Raw genomic sequence first — 16,003 nt, forward strand, 5'->3', positions numbered from 1 at the left:
AGGTCCTAAAAATCCTGTTTGCACTGGTATTTTTCCCCAAAGTTGTATCAAAACTGCATTAAATTGTACGTCAGGAAAGGAATTCCACACACATAATTAAGGGGAAAAGCCCTGGATCATCTGCAAGTTTCTGAAGAGAAACCAGGTCACTGCTGAAACAAATCCTTCCAGGGACTGAACAGGGATGCACCAGAAAATCCATTAAAGTACAAGTGAGGAAGATAAAACTGAAGGGCCCGACACAGGCATGTGGCTTGGACCTCCAGCAACAGCCAGTTCAGAAACTCTGCAGGGATTTGGCAGAAACTCCACTAGCCCACTCCTGAAGTGCTGCAGCCCTTGGTGAGCTCCCAGATCCAGGGGTATTTCTCAGTAGTTCCAAGATCTCCTGATAAACAGCTCAGGAATAACCCCACTTGAAGCTCCAGGGCTGAGTTGGGAATGTGACACAGACCTGGGAATGTGACAGGACCCTCCACATGAGGAGCAGGCTGGAAGCAATGCCGGATCATCTGGCTGTGGTTACAGTTCCCAAATCCCAAACGGAACCAGCTCCCCTCAGACAGGCTGAAAGAGGCCCAAACAACAGCTCAACCAAGCTGGGAGGAGTCCAGGTCCAAAAATACCCAATGGCTTGAGAGCCACTGGAAGCATGAAACATGAGCAGTTCAGATTACCTTAAATCCCAATGGGTATCTCCCTGATAAACATATTTTCTTTATTTAACACTCATCCCACACAACAAGGAACATGGACACCTCCCCTTACCCACCAACATCCCCCTCAGCTTTCCACAGCACTGCATTCCTGAATTGTATTCCATGAGGAATATCTCCCCAAGAGCCTCCAGCATCCCATGGGCCTCTGTAGCCACAGCTGGGGAAAGCTGAAGCATCAAATCCTCATCCTCTTCATCACTTCCCTCCTTCCAACCACACTGCGTGGAATCCCAACACCCTGACCATCCTAGCGCTGCCGTCCCTGATAGGACAGATCCCATATTCCCTTGTTGAGGTTTTTTAATTTCAGTGGACACTTAGAAAATTCTTGGATACCACAGAATCACATACAGCAAGAGAACTGCACTGGGAATAAGGAGAAAGGGAAAAACACCTGAGGAAGGAACAGTAGTGTTGTACCACCAGGCTTGAAAAAAACAGTATTGTTGGAAAAGTCAACAGGAACCAGGAGAGATTAGGCTGGCACTTGTAGTTCCACAAGAATGATGAGAAAAACAATATATTCAAATAAAACAGGGCACATGGGCTGGCTACAGCCTGACTGCAGAGGGAACAGGAGCCACATTGGCACAGGATAAACCACTTGAGGTTGTCACTGCCTCCAGAGGAGAAAAAAGTGAAGGCTTAGGTAAGGAATGGCATATTGAAAACAGGAGCAACACTAACCCTGGGATCACACCAGTGAAATTCCAAGCACTGCTGGGCCTGCTGGAGCACATGGGCTGAAGATGACGTGGCTTATCCCACCAAAAGGTACCTGGGAGTTGCACAGGAAGAGCAGCAGCCCTGATGGAAGATTTAGAATCATAGAAGGAATCCTGGAATGGTTTGGGCTGGAAAGGATCTTAAATCCCATCCCATTCCACAACCTGCCGTGGGCAGGGACACCTTCCACTGTTCCAGGTTGCTCCAAGCCCCACCCAGCCTGGCCTTGGACACTGCCAGGGATGGAGGGGCAGCCCCAGCTGCTCTGGGCACCCTGTGCCAGGGCCTCCCCACCCTCACAGGGAACAATTCCTTCCCAATATCCCATCTACCCCGCCTTCTGGCAGTGGGAAGCCGTTCCCTCTCATCCTGGCACTCCAGGCCCTTGTCCAAAGTCCCTCTCCGGATCTCCTCGAGCCTAAAGGCACAGTAAGGGGCTCTAAGATCCCCCTGGAGCCTTCTCTTCTCCAGGCAGAGCATTCCCAGCTCTCCCAGGCTGCTTCCAGGACAGAGGAGTTTTCCTTTTTGCTTTGAAACTATTGGAGCCTCAACCCTGTTTTAATTAAACAATTACTTTATAGCTCAGAAACATCCCATGACCACTCAGAAGGTAGAAGTATCTCCAGGAATTCTCCAGCATTCCTGGGAAACATCAGGCTGGAGGAAGCTGCCCCTGTCCCTTACCCCAGACCTGAGTGACCACTGATGGTTCGGAGAAATTCCTTAAGGAGTTGCTGAAATAGCCACAAACCAGCAGCAAACACTCCTCTGCTGCCGCACCCCTGGAAGTGTTTCAGGCCAGGCTGGACAGGGCTTGGGGCAACCTGGTGTAGTGGAAGATACCTCTGCCCATGGCAGGGGATGGAATGGGGGAGAAGCTTTAAAATTCCTTCCAGCCCAAATCATCCTGGGATTCTACAAGCACAGACCTCAGATTTGAATTTGTTTTCACAGCTCTTTGATCTCCCCCAGGAGTGTTTTGAAGGAATTATGGCTGCTGTTGACCAGTGTGGCTGGAGACCCCCATGGAGAGGCCTCGTGTGGCTCTTGGCTGAACATCAAACCACCATCTCCAGCCTCCTGGGCACCCACGGCTCCTCATCCACACACACAGAGGATTACAGAATCATGGAATGCTTGGGGTTGGGAGGGGCTGTAAAGCTCTTCCCATTCCACACCTGCCATGGGCAGGGACACCTTCCACTATGCCAGGTTGCTCTGAGCCCTGTCCAACCTGGCCTTGGAAACTTCCAGGGGTAGAGACCTCAGAGCCCCTTCCAGAGCCTAAATGGGCTGCAGGGGAGCTGGAGAGGGACTTTGGACAGGTGTTGGAGGGACAGGACAAGGGGGAATGACTTCCCACTGCCAGAGGGCAGGGATGGATGGGATATTGGGAAGGAATTCTCCCTGTGAGGGTGGGCAGGCCCTGGCACAGGGTGCCCAGAGAAGCTGTGGCTGCCCCATCCCTGGAAGTGTCCAAGGCCAGGCTGGACAGGGACTGCAGCAGCCTGGGCTAGTGGAAGTGTCCCTGGCCACTGAGATGAGGTGAGCCTTAATGTCCATTCCAACTCAATCCATTTCAGGATTTCATGATAAATGGATGTGCTTGGAGATATGGGATAAAAAGGCCAAGTCTGGTGTCTCTGGATCCAAGTCTGGGCAGTGACAGCAAAGAAACAGCCAAGCAAGGCCTGTAAAACAGGAGCTGGATGGTAAAGCAACAGATAACCTGGAAAGAGAGGGAGCAGTAGGAAGACCTGGGCTTGGAAAAGATATTTCTTGGTTTTCCTGATTATTAAGAGTCACCTTGTGCTGGGCTCATTTTTAAAAGTCAAACACCCTCTGAATTTCCTGCAGGAACAACAATCCTGAGCTGTTCCAAACATGCAGCCAGGCTCTCCCTGCCCAGCAGCTCCTGCTGAGGGATAAGCTCATTCCCCAAACACCAGGAGCTTGCAGGGATGGAGACCCCAAATCACCGAGCTCCAGGAGGCCAACCTCGTGTCCCAGCATTTGGTGTTTGTTTCTAAAGCTGACCCAGGCAGCAGCACCCCGGTAACCAGAGAAGGTTAAAGGATGCACTGAAGTGACCAAACACCAACTGGGAAAACATGAAACAAGAGCCAGGCATCGGATCCCCAGGAACAAAGGAGACAGCACAGGGATCACCGCAAAGAGCGTGCTGGAAAAATAATGAGCATCTGTCCCTCATTTCAGCTCCAAACCCCATTTAAGTCATGAATTCCATTTTTCTATCCCACTTCTGCAGGGAACAAGTGCTGCATCCCAGGAGGTGCAGGCACAGCTCTGCTCACTCCAAACTTCCAGAAGATTAGATCCATGATCTAATTAAAAAATTCCTCTTTACAGCTCCCTCTGCTCTTCCAAGAAAAGTTATTTCAATGCTCTGCCTCAGAATTTAATGAAACTTGAATCATATCCAGAGGGCTCTTGGAGCATAGATGGAATCACAATTCCCCAACCAAGCTGTCTGCTGGAAATTGTCCATCCCCAAAGCCCAGTGCTGGGCATGGACACTCACCCATGTGTCCTGACACAAGTACATGATGTACACATGACACAGGGGACAGAAGAATTCCCAACCCACAGCTGGAAAATGGCATTGTGCAGAAAAGACGGCATCTGACCCCGGTGAAACAAATTCTCTTTTCCAGGAGATTAAATAAATCATGGCTCATTCCTGAAAAACTCGAGGGGCTCAGGTACTCTGGAGATAAGGAGCATTTTGCCTGCCCTGCACCCGGTTTTGGTAGGAAAAGGGCAGAAGAGAAAATCAAGGGAAAGGTACACAGAGACCCAAGTGAAAGGTGGGAGAACATGCAGTTCCCACAACTGAGGACAGGGAAATTCCAGCCTCCAGTGCAACTGAGGAAAGACCTCCATGGAGCTCAAAGCCCAAAGAAGAGCTGCATCTTCTAAGAGATCTGACCTGCTGTCAAATGAATTATAATCATGGAATTGTTAAGGTTGGAAAAGCCCTCTGAGATTGAGTCCAACCATATCCCAGCACTGCCATGTCCACCACTAATCCACATCCCAGGTACCATATCCACATCTTTTTTGAGCATTTCCAGGGATGGAGACTCCTCCACTGCCCTGGGCAGCCCATGCCAGGGCTGGACAACCTTTATCAGGAAGAAATTTTCCCTGATATCCAACCTAAACCTTCCCTGCAATCTAGCCTGAACCAGGTCCTTGTGAACTGTGTGAGGAGAGTCCTCCCATGGCCACAAGCCACCAGGAACATCCAGCAGACCCAGATACCTTCAAGATTAGAGAAACAACAGCTCCCTGCAGCTTCCCCAGCAGGATTCCTACAGCAGGTCCCACAAGGAAGGACACTTGGAGCAGCAGCCACTGCTGGGACAACATCTGGAGACCAACACCCCATCACAGAGCTTCGTATCACCATTCCAAGGGCATCCAGTAGCTCCAGAGCCGAGGAGCAACCAAGTCTGACCCCCAGATGGATCCTCTGGAATAGGGATCCAAGGCACAGCTGCTGAGCTCTGAGAAAAGCCACTTCAATTAACAACATAATTAACTGCAGCACCAGCTCTGCCTGGGTTTGCATCCCCAGAAAACACTTTCCTACCTTAAACCAAAACACAACCGAAACAGTGCTGAGGAAGCCTTGGGGAATTCATGAAAGAAAAAAGGTTGGAAAAATCAGTGTCAGGAAAAAGCTGAGGGCTCCTGGAGTAGTGGAGGAGAGTGAATTATGCAAATTAAGGTTATTTTAAAACAAACTTATGGTTTTAATTGCTTTTGCATTAATTAGCAGTACCACTTCAACGTAATTACACAGCATATGCAAACGCAGGGAAGCTGGCCAGGCTGGATAACAGGGGTGTTTTGGGCAAAAACAGTCCAACGTTGGTGCATCCACAGAGCCAGAGCCACAAAACCACCATTTACACAGGGATTTGGGAATGGGACAGCTCTGGAATCCAGCTTCACCACTCAGGGTCAAACAGACCCCTGAGACACAGCCCAGAACAACATACCAGACCTTTGAAAAGACACTGCAAGCAGAGTGAAGCATCTGGGTTAGCTCCTACCCAACCAGGAAGAGCTCCAGCACCCTCCTCTATTCGGCTGGAAAAATCTGCCAGGTTTCCCCACCAGCAGAAGCCTGTGTGTGCCTGCTGAGGAGCCTTTTCCTGGGGGCAAATGGGAGGAGAAAAATGGGACTGAGGGCTCCTGGGCCATTTCCAGCTCGCTCCCAGCTTCCCTGGAGCTTCAGCTGCTGTTCCAGAGAGTGAATCCACTGTTGCCACCACTCCAACCACGCCAGTGCCAATGCCAGCAGAGCTGCTGGTGGCATTCCAACATGGAACAATAATTACATCCCACAGGGTCGCAACAACCAGGGTCAGTCATTATTTAATACTCAGGTTTCATTTGTTTTATAAAATATCCCCAGAACTTAGAATTGCTCAACAAACTTCAGAGTTGTGAAAGGGAAACACAACAGAGGGACTTGAAATCCCTGAGGAGAAGCTCCAGGATTAACTTTATCCCAGCAATTCTGCAGTTATCCAGGTGCTTGGGCCACTTCCTCCAGCATCCAAACCTTCTCCCAGGTGGAAGGTGCTGAAAAAAGTCAAGCTAAAGCTCTCAGAAGAAGGGAACACAACTGGAATTCTCTCTCCTTCCTCCCTTGCTCAAGAGAAGATAAGGGTTATGGAGGAGAGAAAGGAAAACACACCCAAAGCCTGATTTGGGGATTTCTGACTTCCTGTCCTCTCCCAGATCTCCTGATTTTTGGGGTATTTGACTTCCTTTCCTCTTCTCAGATCTTCCACTTTTGGCTGTCTTTTTACTTCCTCTTTTCTCCCCAGATCTCCCCATTTTCTTTACCTTCCTCTCTCCTCTTCCTAAACCTCCTGATTTCAGGTGTATGTTACTTCCTCTCCTCTCCCACATATCTCCTGATTTTCATGTGTATTTGATTCCTCTTCCAAATCTCCCAATTTGGGCTGTATTTCACTTCTCCTCTCCCAAATTTCACTGTATTTGCTTTTTCTCCCTCTTCTCATCCAGCCCTCCAGATTCTGGGTCCATCCCTGCCTCCCCAGCCTCCGCACACCTCAGCTGGGAAGGATCCAGCTCCCTCTCCACAGGCACAGCCCTTTCCCTGCTCATCACAACTCTGCCGATCTCAAATTGGGGCAGCTCTTTTAATGGAGCTGGGAAAGATGTGTGGAGTCCAAACTTCAGGAAAAATCCATTCTTTTTTCACCAACCCTCTCTGAGAGGGACAGAAACCACTCAGGGAATGACATGAGACCCTGCAGATCCAGACAGTTTATGTGGGATAAAAAACCCTTCCTCAAACCATGGAAAAATCTTCATGGACTTTTCCATCGGCTTCTAGTGCCTCAGTGAAAGGATGGTCCCACTGCAGATAACTTCTCCAGGGAATCCCCTGCTCTGCTTTATCAAGAAGGATGTGTGTGGGGAGATTCCAACATTTCCTGGTATTCCCAGGAATCACCACACTCAGCTTTAAAACCAGGAAATATCTGAGAGAGATTTGCAAGTTACAGCCAGGTGCAAACCTGACCCGGGATCAGGTAGATCGAGAGGTAGGTGCAGATCAACATTACAATTACTCCTAAAAAGCTCCTCACCTGCAGACACACCAGGAAGTGCAGGATTTTTCCTGCCATCCAAAGCCAACAGCGACCCAAAATCAGCTGCTGCTCTGAGTTCTAAAGCCTCACCTGGTTTTTAACACATTCCAACTGATGACTGTACGATTTTTGGGATACTCCCCCCATTCCATGTTTGCTGATAAGACCAATCTCAGCCTCGAAGCCCTCGGTGCTTTGGAAAGAATGTCATACAAAAATAAGGGGAAAGAATTATTCCATTCCAGGCAATGTGCAAGTGTTGCTTATTAACACCAAAACAAACACCTGAGAACAAAGGATTCTCCTGACACACAGCCAAGAGCATTTCCATGGACACACCAAGTACAAAGCTCGGAGCAGCTCCTGCAGGGAGTGAAGAAAAAGGGCTAAATGGGAAAGAAAAAGGATTCCTGGAGCAGGCTGGCTCCTTCACACATCCTGCTCTAACAGGACCCACTCAGTGCTGCTGTTCAGATCCTCACAGACTCCATCTGTCTCCTCCGAGACAGAAAAATCAGGATAACCAAAAATATATACTCAGACCTTGAAAAGAGAAATCAGCATGAGCAGATGGTTCATCAGCCCTGAGTGGTGCTTGTAAAATTGTGAGGATTTGAACAAAACTCCCAAATCCTACACTAGTTTGGGTTAGAAGCTCTTCCCAGTCCATCCCCTGCCATGGGCAGGGACACGTCCCACTATCCCAGGCTGCTCCAAGCCATGTCCAACCTGGCCTTGGGCACTTCCAGGGATGGGGCAGCCACAGCTGCTCTGGGCACCGTGTGCCAGGGCCTGCCCACCCTCACAAGGAGGGATTTCTCCCCAGTATCCAATTTCTCCCCAGTATCTCATCTCAATCTGCTCCCCCAGCCTTCAGGGAGGGCAGCTCGTGCCTCCTCTGAGCTCCCACCGTCACTTCCAAGAACCCCAAAACACAGACCAAACACAGCAAAACTCTGCTGAAGGGAATCTGCCACCCCTCCTCAAGGGAAATCCTTTTTACCCCCTGCTCCCTGAGCGGGGATTTCATTCCAGCCCCAGCATTCCCTCCCTTCCGTGCCGGGACCCGCGGGATGAGCCGCGCCTCTCCCAGGCTTGGCCCAGTCCCACCCGGGAGGGAGCACGGGGAATTCCATCGGGACACGGAGGGGACATTCCATCGGGAAAAGCCCACGGGCCGCATCCCGGCACAGCCCAGAACACCCTGGCCCCCACTAGGATGGGATAAGCCGTGCCCTCTCCCTCGGAAGGGGACCAGGGGACCCTCAGGACCCTCCTCAGCGCCCGGGGATCCCTCGGGATCCCTCGGGACTTTCTGAGCCCTCCCAAGGATCCCTCGGGACCTCCTCAGCCCATCCAGGGATTCCCCCCACTTCTCCATTCCCAAACTCCTTCCTGAGGGCGGAGGGCCCCCTTCGCCTCCCCAAAATCCCTCCGGAGCGCGGAAAGCCCCATTCCGCTCTCCCCCCCGGCCCCTCCTCACCGAGCAGCAGCAGCTTCACCTCCTTGGCCGCCTTCTCGCCGTCTTCCCGCAGGTTGCGGTCGATCATTTTACTCCTCTCCACCGCCGCCTTATCCTCGGCGCTCAGCGTGCACCCCATGGCGGCGGCGGGGGCGGCCGGGCGGCCGAGGGCGGAGGGGCCGGGGCCGGGATTGGGATCGGGGCCGGGACCGGGATCGGGATCGGGATCGGGGCCGCAGCTGCCTCGGCCCGGGCGGCTCCTGAGGCGGCGCCGGATTTCCGGTCCTGGCCGCAGGGCACGCCGGGAAGTGAAGTCCTGCGAGCTGACAGTGCGAGCACTTCCGCCTCGGTAGAGCGGGGCATGATGGGAGGAGACGGCGTTTTCCGCCACGTTGGAGCGGAGTATGATGGGGGGGAAAGCGCTTTACTTCCGCCTCGATAGAGCGAGACATGATGGGAAATACTCTACTTCCGGGCTCTGTTCGGCGGGCATGATGGGAGTTGTAGTCCTGCTGGGGGCGGGTAGAGTCCGCGGCGGCCGCAGACCCCCAGGCCTCCCTCGTGAAGGGGGCCCAGGCTCCGCACCCCCAGAGGGCCGGGCCTCGGCTCCGCGGCTGCGGGGCGGGCTCGGGGCAATGGGAGCTGGTCTCCGGGACTGAGAAGGGGTCTCAGAGCCATGGGGGGGATGGAGGGGACCCCTCCGCAGGCAGCTCTCCCTCCCCGCCGCTCCCTGGCTGTAGAGGGACCACCCCTCCTGGGGAGACCCCAAACACGAGCCCCCCACTCTTGTCCCTGGCCCATCACTGTGCCCCCAGCTGCTGCCCCCCAGCCGCGGTGGTGCCACGGGACCCCCGATCCCCGCGGTGGCGGCCGTGCTGACCCCCCACCTCATCAGCCCAGCGAGGGTGGTGGGACCTCCCCCGTCACCTGCGATGGCAGCAACGGGGACCCCCCGCTCCCGATGAGCGCGGTGGGACCCGCAATCCCCCACGGCAATGAGGACCCCACAGACATCAGCAAGAGTCGTAGGACCCTCAATCCCCCGCTGTGGTGACAGAGACCCCCCCCAAACCTCAACGAGTGCTGTGGGACCCCCAGTCCCCCACAGCAGTGAGAATCACTCCCACTCCAGCAAGTGCCATGAGACCCCCAACTCTCCATGGCTGCAGCAAGGATCCCCCCACCCCACCACCCCAGTGGGCCTTGTGGGCCCCCCAATTCCCTGTGGCTGCAGTGAGGACCCCCCACCCTCCATGGCAGCGTGGTACTCCCAGCCCAGTAAGCACTGTGGGACCTCCAACCCTCCACGGCGGTGACAAAACCCCCCTCAACAAGTCACTGTGACCATCTCTCCCCTCACAGCCACGTTTACCCCAAACGCCCCCAAACGCTACAGCCCCGCTTTGGCAGAGCCCGCCACGGGCACGAACACCCCGCTCCCCCCACCCCACTCCATCGCCTCGGCCGCCTCCTCCTCGATCTGCCCCGGGATGCGGAAATCCACGGGGGGCAGGTCCCGCTCGCGGCTGGGGGGCTCTGGTGGGCGGCCAGTGCTCTGGAGGAACTGTAGGAAGTTCTCCTCGATGGAGCCCTCACGGCTCGGCAGCCGCAGGTCCTCCTCCGGGGGCTGCTTGAAGAAGCAGGTGAGGAGCCGGCCGAGCTCCCCGCGGATCTGCCGGTTGAGGCAGCCGTAGAAGAAGGGGTTGGAGGTGAAGCAGCAGAACCCCAGCCAGGTGACCACAGTCTCAGCCGCCGGCCCGGCCAAGGGCCGAGTGCTTAGTGCCGTGTACAGCTGGAAGGAGAAGTAGGGCAACCAGCAGAAGAGGAACTGGCCACCCACGGCCAGCAGCACGGCGGCCGCCTTGCCGCCGCCAAACATCCTCTGTGGGGTGGTCCGAGGAGCCCCCGAGGTGGTGACCATGGTGGAGCGGCTGCTGAGCGACGCCGAACGCCGGCGCGGCGTCTCCATCCAGGTGGGTGGCGGGCCATGGTGCATGGCTGCCACCCGAGCCACCTTGAACATGCCGCAGTAGACCACGACGATGATGAGGAGCGGCAGGACGAAGTAGAACGCGGCGAAGAAGACCACAAAGACCTTGCAGGATGGCCCACGGCTCCACTGCAAGGAGCAGCCGTGAGCGCCGGGCGCTGGTGGGCGGTCGGGGGACAGCCAGCCCAGCACAGGCACCAGCGAGGTGGCCACAGCCTTGAGCCACACGCCGGCCAGCACTCCGGCCACCAGCCCCGCGGTCATGCGCACCTCGTAGCGCAGCGGGTGCACCACGTAGTAGTAGCGCTCCACGTTGACAGTGGAGATGGAGAGGATGCACATGGAGGTGAGGCACACGCTGAGGAACAGGTACACGCGGCACACGGCCTCGCCCAGCCCCGGGCTCTCGAACACGGCCGAACCCGACAGCATCTCCAGCGGCATCAGCGTGAGGGCAGCCAGGAAATCCACCAGGCACAGGTGGAACACAAAGACGAACTTGCGGAGCGCCGGCGTCTTGGCGATGACCGTCATGACGGCGGCATTGCCCACGATGGCCGTGAGGTCCAGCAGCACCATGAAGAACAGCCCCACAGACTTGGAGGCCGTGTCCTTGGGCTTGGCCTCGGCAGTGCTGTTGGGGGGCCGGGACCCCCCTCTAGAGCCATTCCAGCCCCACGGGGAGGGCAGGAAGGGCTCCATCCTGTGCCGCCGGCCTGGCGGCGAGCGCGGCGCAGCCGGGCATCGCCAGAGGGTCACATCCTTGGTGGTCCGTGGGTGGGGGGGCTGCTTGGGGGGTGGCACTCAGAGTACCCAAAGGTGCCCCCCAGCCCCGCTCATGTCCCCGCTGCTCAGCCAGGGGGTACCTGGGGGAGGTGGAGCTGTCACTGGAGGGGGCAGGACCCTGGAGGACCCCGGGGCGCTGAGCTGGACCCCCAGTTGCAGCCCCCAGGTAGCTGGGGGGAGGTGGAGCTGTCAGAAAAGGGGGAGAGATTCTGAAGGGACCCCTGAGAGCTGAGCAGGACCCCCAGTTGCAGCCCTCCCCAGTACCTGGGGTGAAGGTGGAGCTGTCATGGGGGGAAACCCTGGGGGGAGCCCTGACAGCTGAGGAGGGTCACAGGTCACCTCTGGCAGCCATGGCAGAGGTCACAGCTGTGCTGGGGGGAATGTGGAGATGTCATGAGAGGACACAACCCTGGGGGGACCCCTGAGAGCTGAGCTGGACTCACACCTGCATCCCACAGGTACCTGGGGGCAGGTGGAGCTGTCAGAAGAGAGGGGAAACCCTGAGGGGACCCCTGAAATCCATGGTGGGATCACAGCTGACCCTTCAGTGACACAGGGTGGGTCTCAGCCCAGTTGTGACCCCCGTCCACAGCCCCCAGGCACCTGGGGGAAGGTAGAGCTGCCAAAAGGGACAGAAAGTTTTGGGGGATACCTGAGATCCCAGGCAGGGTTCAGCACAGATGTGACCCCCCCTCACATAATCCCCATCACCCCCTATCCATCTCCACAACCCCCTACATCATATCCCTTCCCAACCAAAAGCCTTGTTCCCCCAAAAATGAGCAGTTCTGGGGTAAACCCCCCTAATTCCAACGTTTCAACCCAAAACACCCCAGTGGAGCCCTTCACCCAGAGTGTGGGGACCACACGGGGGGGACGGGATGGGTGGGGGGTCCTGAGAAGGAGGGAAGGGGAGGGCCCAGCACGCCCAAGTCCTGGGTTCACCCCTTGTGCTTGGAGGCCTTGTGTGACCCCCCCCACCCCGAGCTCCCACCCCCTCCATGGGGACATAAGGGGGATGTGGGGGCTACCCCGGATCCCCCGGGTGTTCCCACGGAGGCGGGGGTCCCCACCCCTGCCCCCCGAGGGAGGGATGCTGACGGAATGGGGGTGCAGCCGCGGCTCCCCCCTCCCCTTCTCACTGCCCATTTCCCTTGCCCAGAGCCCCGGAGCGATGTCACCGCTTGGGGACCCCCTCCCACCCCCGGGGGAGTCTCCCCCACCTCGCCGGTATCTCCCCACCTTCCCAGGCCGTGGCCCCGGCGGGGCTGCTCGGCCGCGGCACCTACCCTGGGGGTCTGCATGGAGCCGGCCTGAGGCCGCGGGTCCCCGCTCCGGCCGGGGGAGGGGTCGGGGCTGGGGGGTGTCCCCGGGGTGGCGGGGGATGCTCGGGGCTGGAGCCACTGCGGCGAGGGTTGCTCCGCACCGCCCGGCTGCTGGGTCCTAGTGCCGCCCGCCTCGCCTCGGTACCCCGGGAACGGCCCCCCGAGCCCCGCAGCTGCGGGCCCCGCAGTGGGGTGCTCGCTGCCGCCCGAAGCCTGGCTGTGCCCCCCCAGTGGACAGCGGAAGGTGGGACAACCCCGGGTGCTGCCCCGCGTGTTGCTCCGTGCCTCAGTTTCCCCGTTTGCCTCCCGAAAGCGATGAGGAGGGCGTGGGGCAGTGGCTGAGGGGGAGAAGCCCCTCGTGGAAGGGAAAGGGGGAGCTCGGGGGGTGTAGAGCGGAGGTGATCTGGGGGGGGAGAGGTGAGAAGGGGGGATGGGGTGCAGATTGGCAGTGGGGGGCACAGGGTGGGGTTGGGGGTGCGGAGGGTGCCGGGGGGCCGCTCAGAAGGGCCGCAGAGCCCCCCCAGCTCTGCCTACCCCTACCCCAGCGCCCTTTCCCTTGTTCCCGGTTCAGAAATGGAGCAAACGGGATGGGGTCAGTGTCCCTCCCCACCACGCCATGCCCCGTGCCTCAGTTTCCCCAGGACATGGCCATTCCCTTCCACGAAGGGGTGCCAGTCTTTTCCGTCCCTCCAAAATCCTGCTCGAGCTGCGAACTTTCCCCCTGCAGTGCCCCGGCCCCCATCCCAAGGGTGCCCGGGTGGGGTGCGTGGCCACCAGATCCCATTCCCGGGGTGGGGGGTGACAAGTGATCCGTGGGTGACGCGTGTCCCTGCGCGTCACGTGTCCATTGCCAGGCTACGGGCTCCCAAAAATAAATCCACCCAAACCAGATTAGAAACGCCCGACCTCGAATGAACCAGCCCCGGCATTCCGGGGCCGGCGGGCGGCTCCCGGTGGGACCCCGGGCACCGGGAACAGGATTCCCGGTGAGCAGGAACACGGCGGATCCACGGGGCTCCATCCTGCCCGGGCTCCGGCCCCTGTGGCAGAAGTAGAGCACGGGAGTGAGTCCTGGTCCACAGAGTGGGGAGACAGACAGAACCTCCCTTTTCCTGGGAGCCCCCGTGGGCACCCTCCACTTGTGTGGAACACCTGAGGACACCCCGCCGCGGCAGACACCTCGCTCTGGTACCCCTGGTATCCCTGACACTGCTGGCAGCCCACACCCCAGTTCCCAAGCACCCCACTATCCCAGCCCCTGGCATCCCAGTACCATTATTTTGGCACCCCAGCACCCCAATCCTCAAGCATCCCCCTATCCCAGCACCTTGGGACCCCAGTACCCTAACATCCTGGCATCCCAGTGCTCAATACCTTGGCACCCCAATACCTCAATACCTCAGCACCCCGGCATCCCAGTCCCCACACTGCATCACGCTGGTACCCCAGTATCCCAGTGCCCTGGCACCCCAGCGCCTCAGCACCCCGGCACCCCAGCAACCAAACATCCCAGTGTCCCTGAGCAGTGGAACCCCAGTACTTCAGTGTCCTGGCACCCCACTATCTCAGCATCCTGGCAGCCCACACCCCAGTTCCCAGGCACCCCACTATCCCAGCTCCTGGCATCCCAGTACCCATTATTTTGGCACCCCAGCACCTCAGTCCCCAAGCACCCCTCTATCCCAGCACCTTGGGCTCCCAGCACCTCAGCATCCCTTCATCCCAGTACCCAGTACCTTGGCACCCGGTACCCAGCGGCCTGGCACTCCAGGATATCAGCACCATGGCATCCTAAGACTGCTGACACCCCAACATCCTGCTACCCCAGCACCCTATTATCCCAGGACCCTGGCACCTCAGCAATCCAACACCCCAGTGCCCCAGGCCAGTGGTACCTCTGTGTCCTGGCACCCCAGAACCCCAGCACTCTGGTCCCCCAAGTACCTCAACATTCTGGCACCCCAGCACCCCAATACTCCAAGCTATCCATCCCCCAGCACCCCTGCACCCCAGCCCCTGGCACCCCAGTGCCCCAATACCCTGGGCTACTCATCCCCCAGCACCCCAATACCTCAGTAGCCAAATCCTTCAGTACCTTGGTACCCCCAGCACCCGATGTCATGGCAGCACCAAGACACCTCAGCACCCCAACACCCCAATACCAGCGTCCCAGTACCCACCCCTGGCACCGCAGTACCCCGTCCCTGTCCCCTCTGGAGAGCCCCTGCCAGACATGCAGGTAAGCACGTTCTCATGTGTGTGTGTCTGTGTGTTTGCACACCTGGGTACACGCTGGTGTCATGTGTGCCTGCCTGGGGGTCACACACATCTGGCAGATACATCTGTGTGTGCACACACGTGTGAGGGAGGGCACACACACGTCCCTGGGCTGTGAACACGTGTGTTTCTGTGTGTCTGTGTGTGTCTGTGTGCCTGTGTTGACACATGTGTGAGGGGCACACACACGTCCCTGGGCTGTGCATATGTGTGTATGTGTGTGTCTGTGTGTGTGTGTGCTGACACATGTGTGAGGGGCACACACATGTCCCTGGGCTGTGCACGTATGTGTGTCTGTGCGTCTGTGTGTGTCTGTGTGTGTGTTGACACATGTGTGAGAGGCACACACACGTCCCTGGGCTGTGCATATGTGTGTATGTGTGTGTGTGTGTGTGCTGACACACGTGTGAGAGGGGGCACACACACGTCCCTGGGCTGTGCACACGTCTCTGTGTGTGTGTCTGTGTGTCTGTGTGTCTGTGTGTTTGCACACCTGGGTACATGCTGGTGTCATGTGTGCCTGCCTGGGGGTCACACACATCTGGCAGATACATCTGTGTGTGCACACACGTGTGAGGGAGGGCACACACATGTCCCTGGGCTGTGCACACGTGTGTGTCTGTGTGTGTGTCTGTGTGTGTCTGTGTGTGTGTGTGCTGACACATGTGTGAGGGGCACACACACGTCCCTGGGCTGTGCACACGTGTGTGTCTGTGTGTCTGTGTGTGTCTGTGTGTCTGTGTGTGTCTGTGTGTCTGTGCTGACACATGTGTGAGGGGCACACACACGTCCCTGGGCTGTGCATATGTGTGTATGTGTGTGTGTGTGTGTGTGCTGACACACGTGTGAGGGAGGGCACACACACGTCCCTGGGCTGTGCACACGTGTGTGTGGCTGTGTGTCTGTGTGTGTGTGTGTGTCTGTGCTGACACACATGTGAGGGAGGGCACACACACGTCCCTGGGCTGTGCACACGTGTGTGTCTGTGTGTCTGTGGGTGTGTCTGTGTGTGTGTGCTGACACACATGTGAGGGAGGGCACACACACGTCCCTGGGCT

The 16,003-nt window shown here is 57.4% G+C and overlaps 2 protein-coding genes across 6 annotated transcripts in view; both read right to left on the minus strand.

Moving 5' to 3' along the window:
• The window catches only part of GNAI3 (G protein subunit alpha i3), a 28,548-nt gene extending 19,694 nt beyond the window's left edge, over positions 1-8,854 (minus strand). The window contains exon 1 of one of the 2 annotated variants that reach the window (XM_068173035.1): positions 8,589-8,854. In XM_068173035.1, coding sequence (XP_068029136.1) covers positions 8,589-8,706 — 118 coding nt within the window. In that variant the 5' untranslated portion in view covers positions 8,707-8,854. The remainder of the gene's footprint in view (positions 1-8,588) is intronic. The other variant, XM_068173034.1, reaches the window with a different exon arrangement.
• Positions 8,855-9,678: 824 nt separating this feature from the next.
• GPR61 (G protein-coupled receptor 61) lies at positions 9,679-13,036 on the minus strand. Of its 4 annotated transcripts, XM_068173033.1 has the most exons (3): positions 12,633-13,036; positions 10,828-11,529; positions 9,679-10,686 (listed from the first exon to the last, which is right to left on the minus strand). In XM_068173033.1, the coding sequence occupies exons 2-3, from the start codon at positions 11,257-11,259 to the stop codon at positions 9,958-9,960; spliced, it is 1,161 nt and encodes a 386-aa protein (XP_068029134.1). In that variant the 5' UTR covers positions 11,260-11,529; positions 12,633-13,036; the 3' UTR covers positions 9,679-9,957. The 4 variants fall into 4 exon arrangements, with proteins under 4 accessions (XP_068029134.1, XP_068029133.1, XP_068029131.1 ...); XM_068173032.1 differs by having other exon boundaries at positions 9,685-11,423; XM_068173030.1 differs by having other exon boundaries at positions 9,685-11,513.
• Positions 13,037-16,003: the final 2,967 nt, after the last annotated feature.

This window comes from Anomalospiza imberbis, chromosome 26, assembly GCF_031753505.1.
Source record: "Anomalospiza imberbis isolate Cuckoo-Finch-1a 21T00152 chromosome 26, ASM3175350v1, whole genome shotgun sequence".
In the NCBI taxonomy this organism is placed as follows: Eukaryota; Metazoa; Chordata; class Aves; order Passeriformes; family Viduidae; genus Anomalospiza; species Anomalospiza imberbis.

Bases quoted from the DNA above. Each gene is read 5' to 3' on its own strand.
- GPR61 (XM_068173032.1), bottom strand. From the start codon at position 11,259: ATGGAGCCCTTCCTGCCCTCCCCGTGGGGCTGGAATGGCTCTAGAGGG.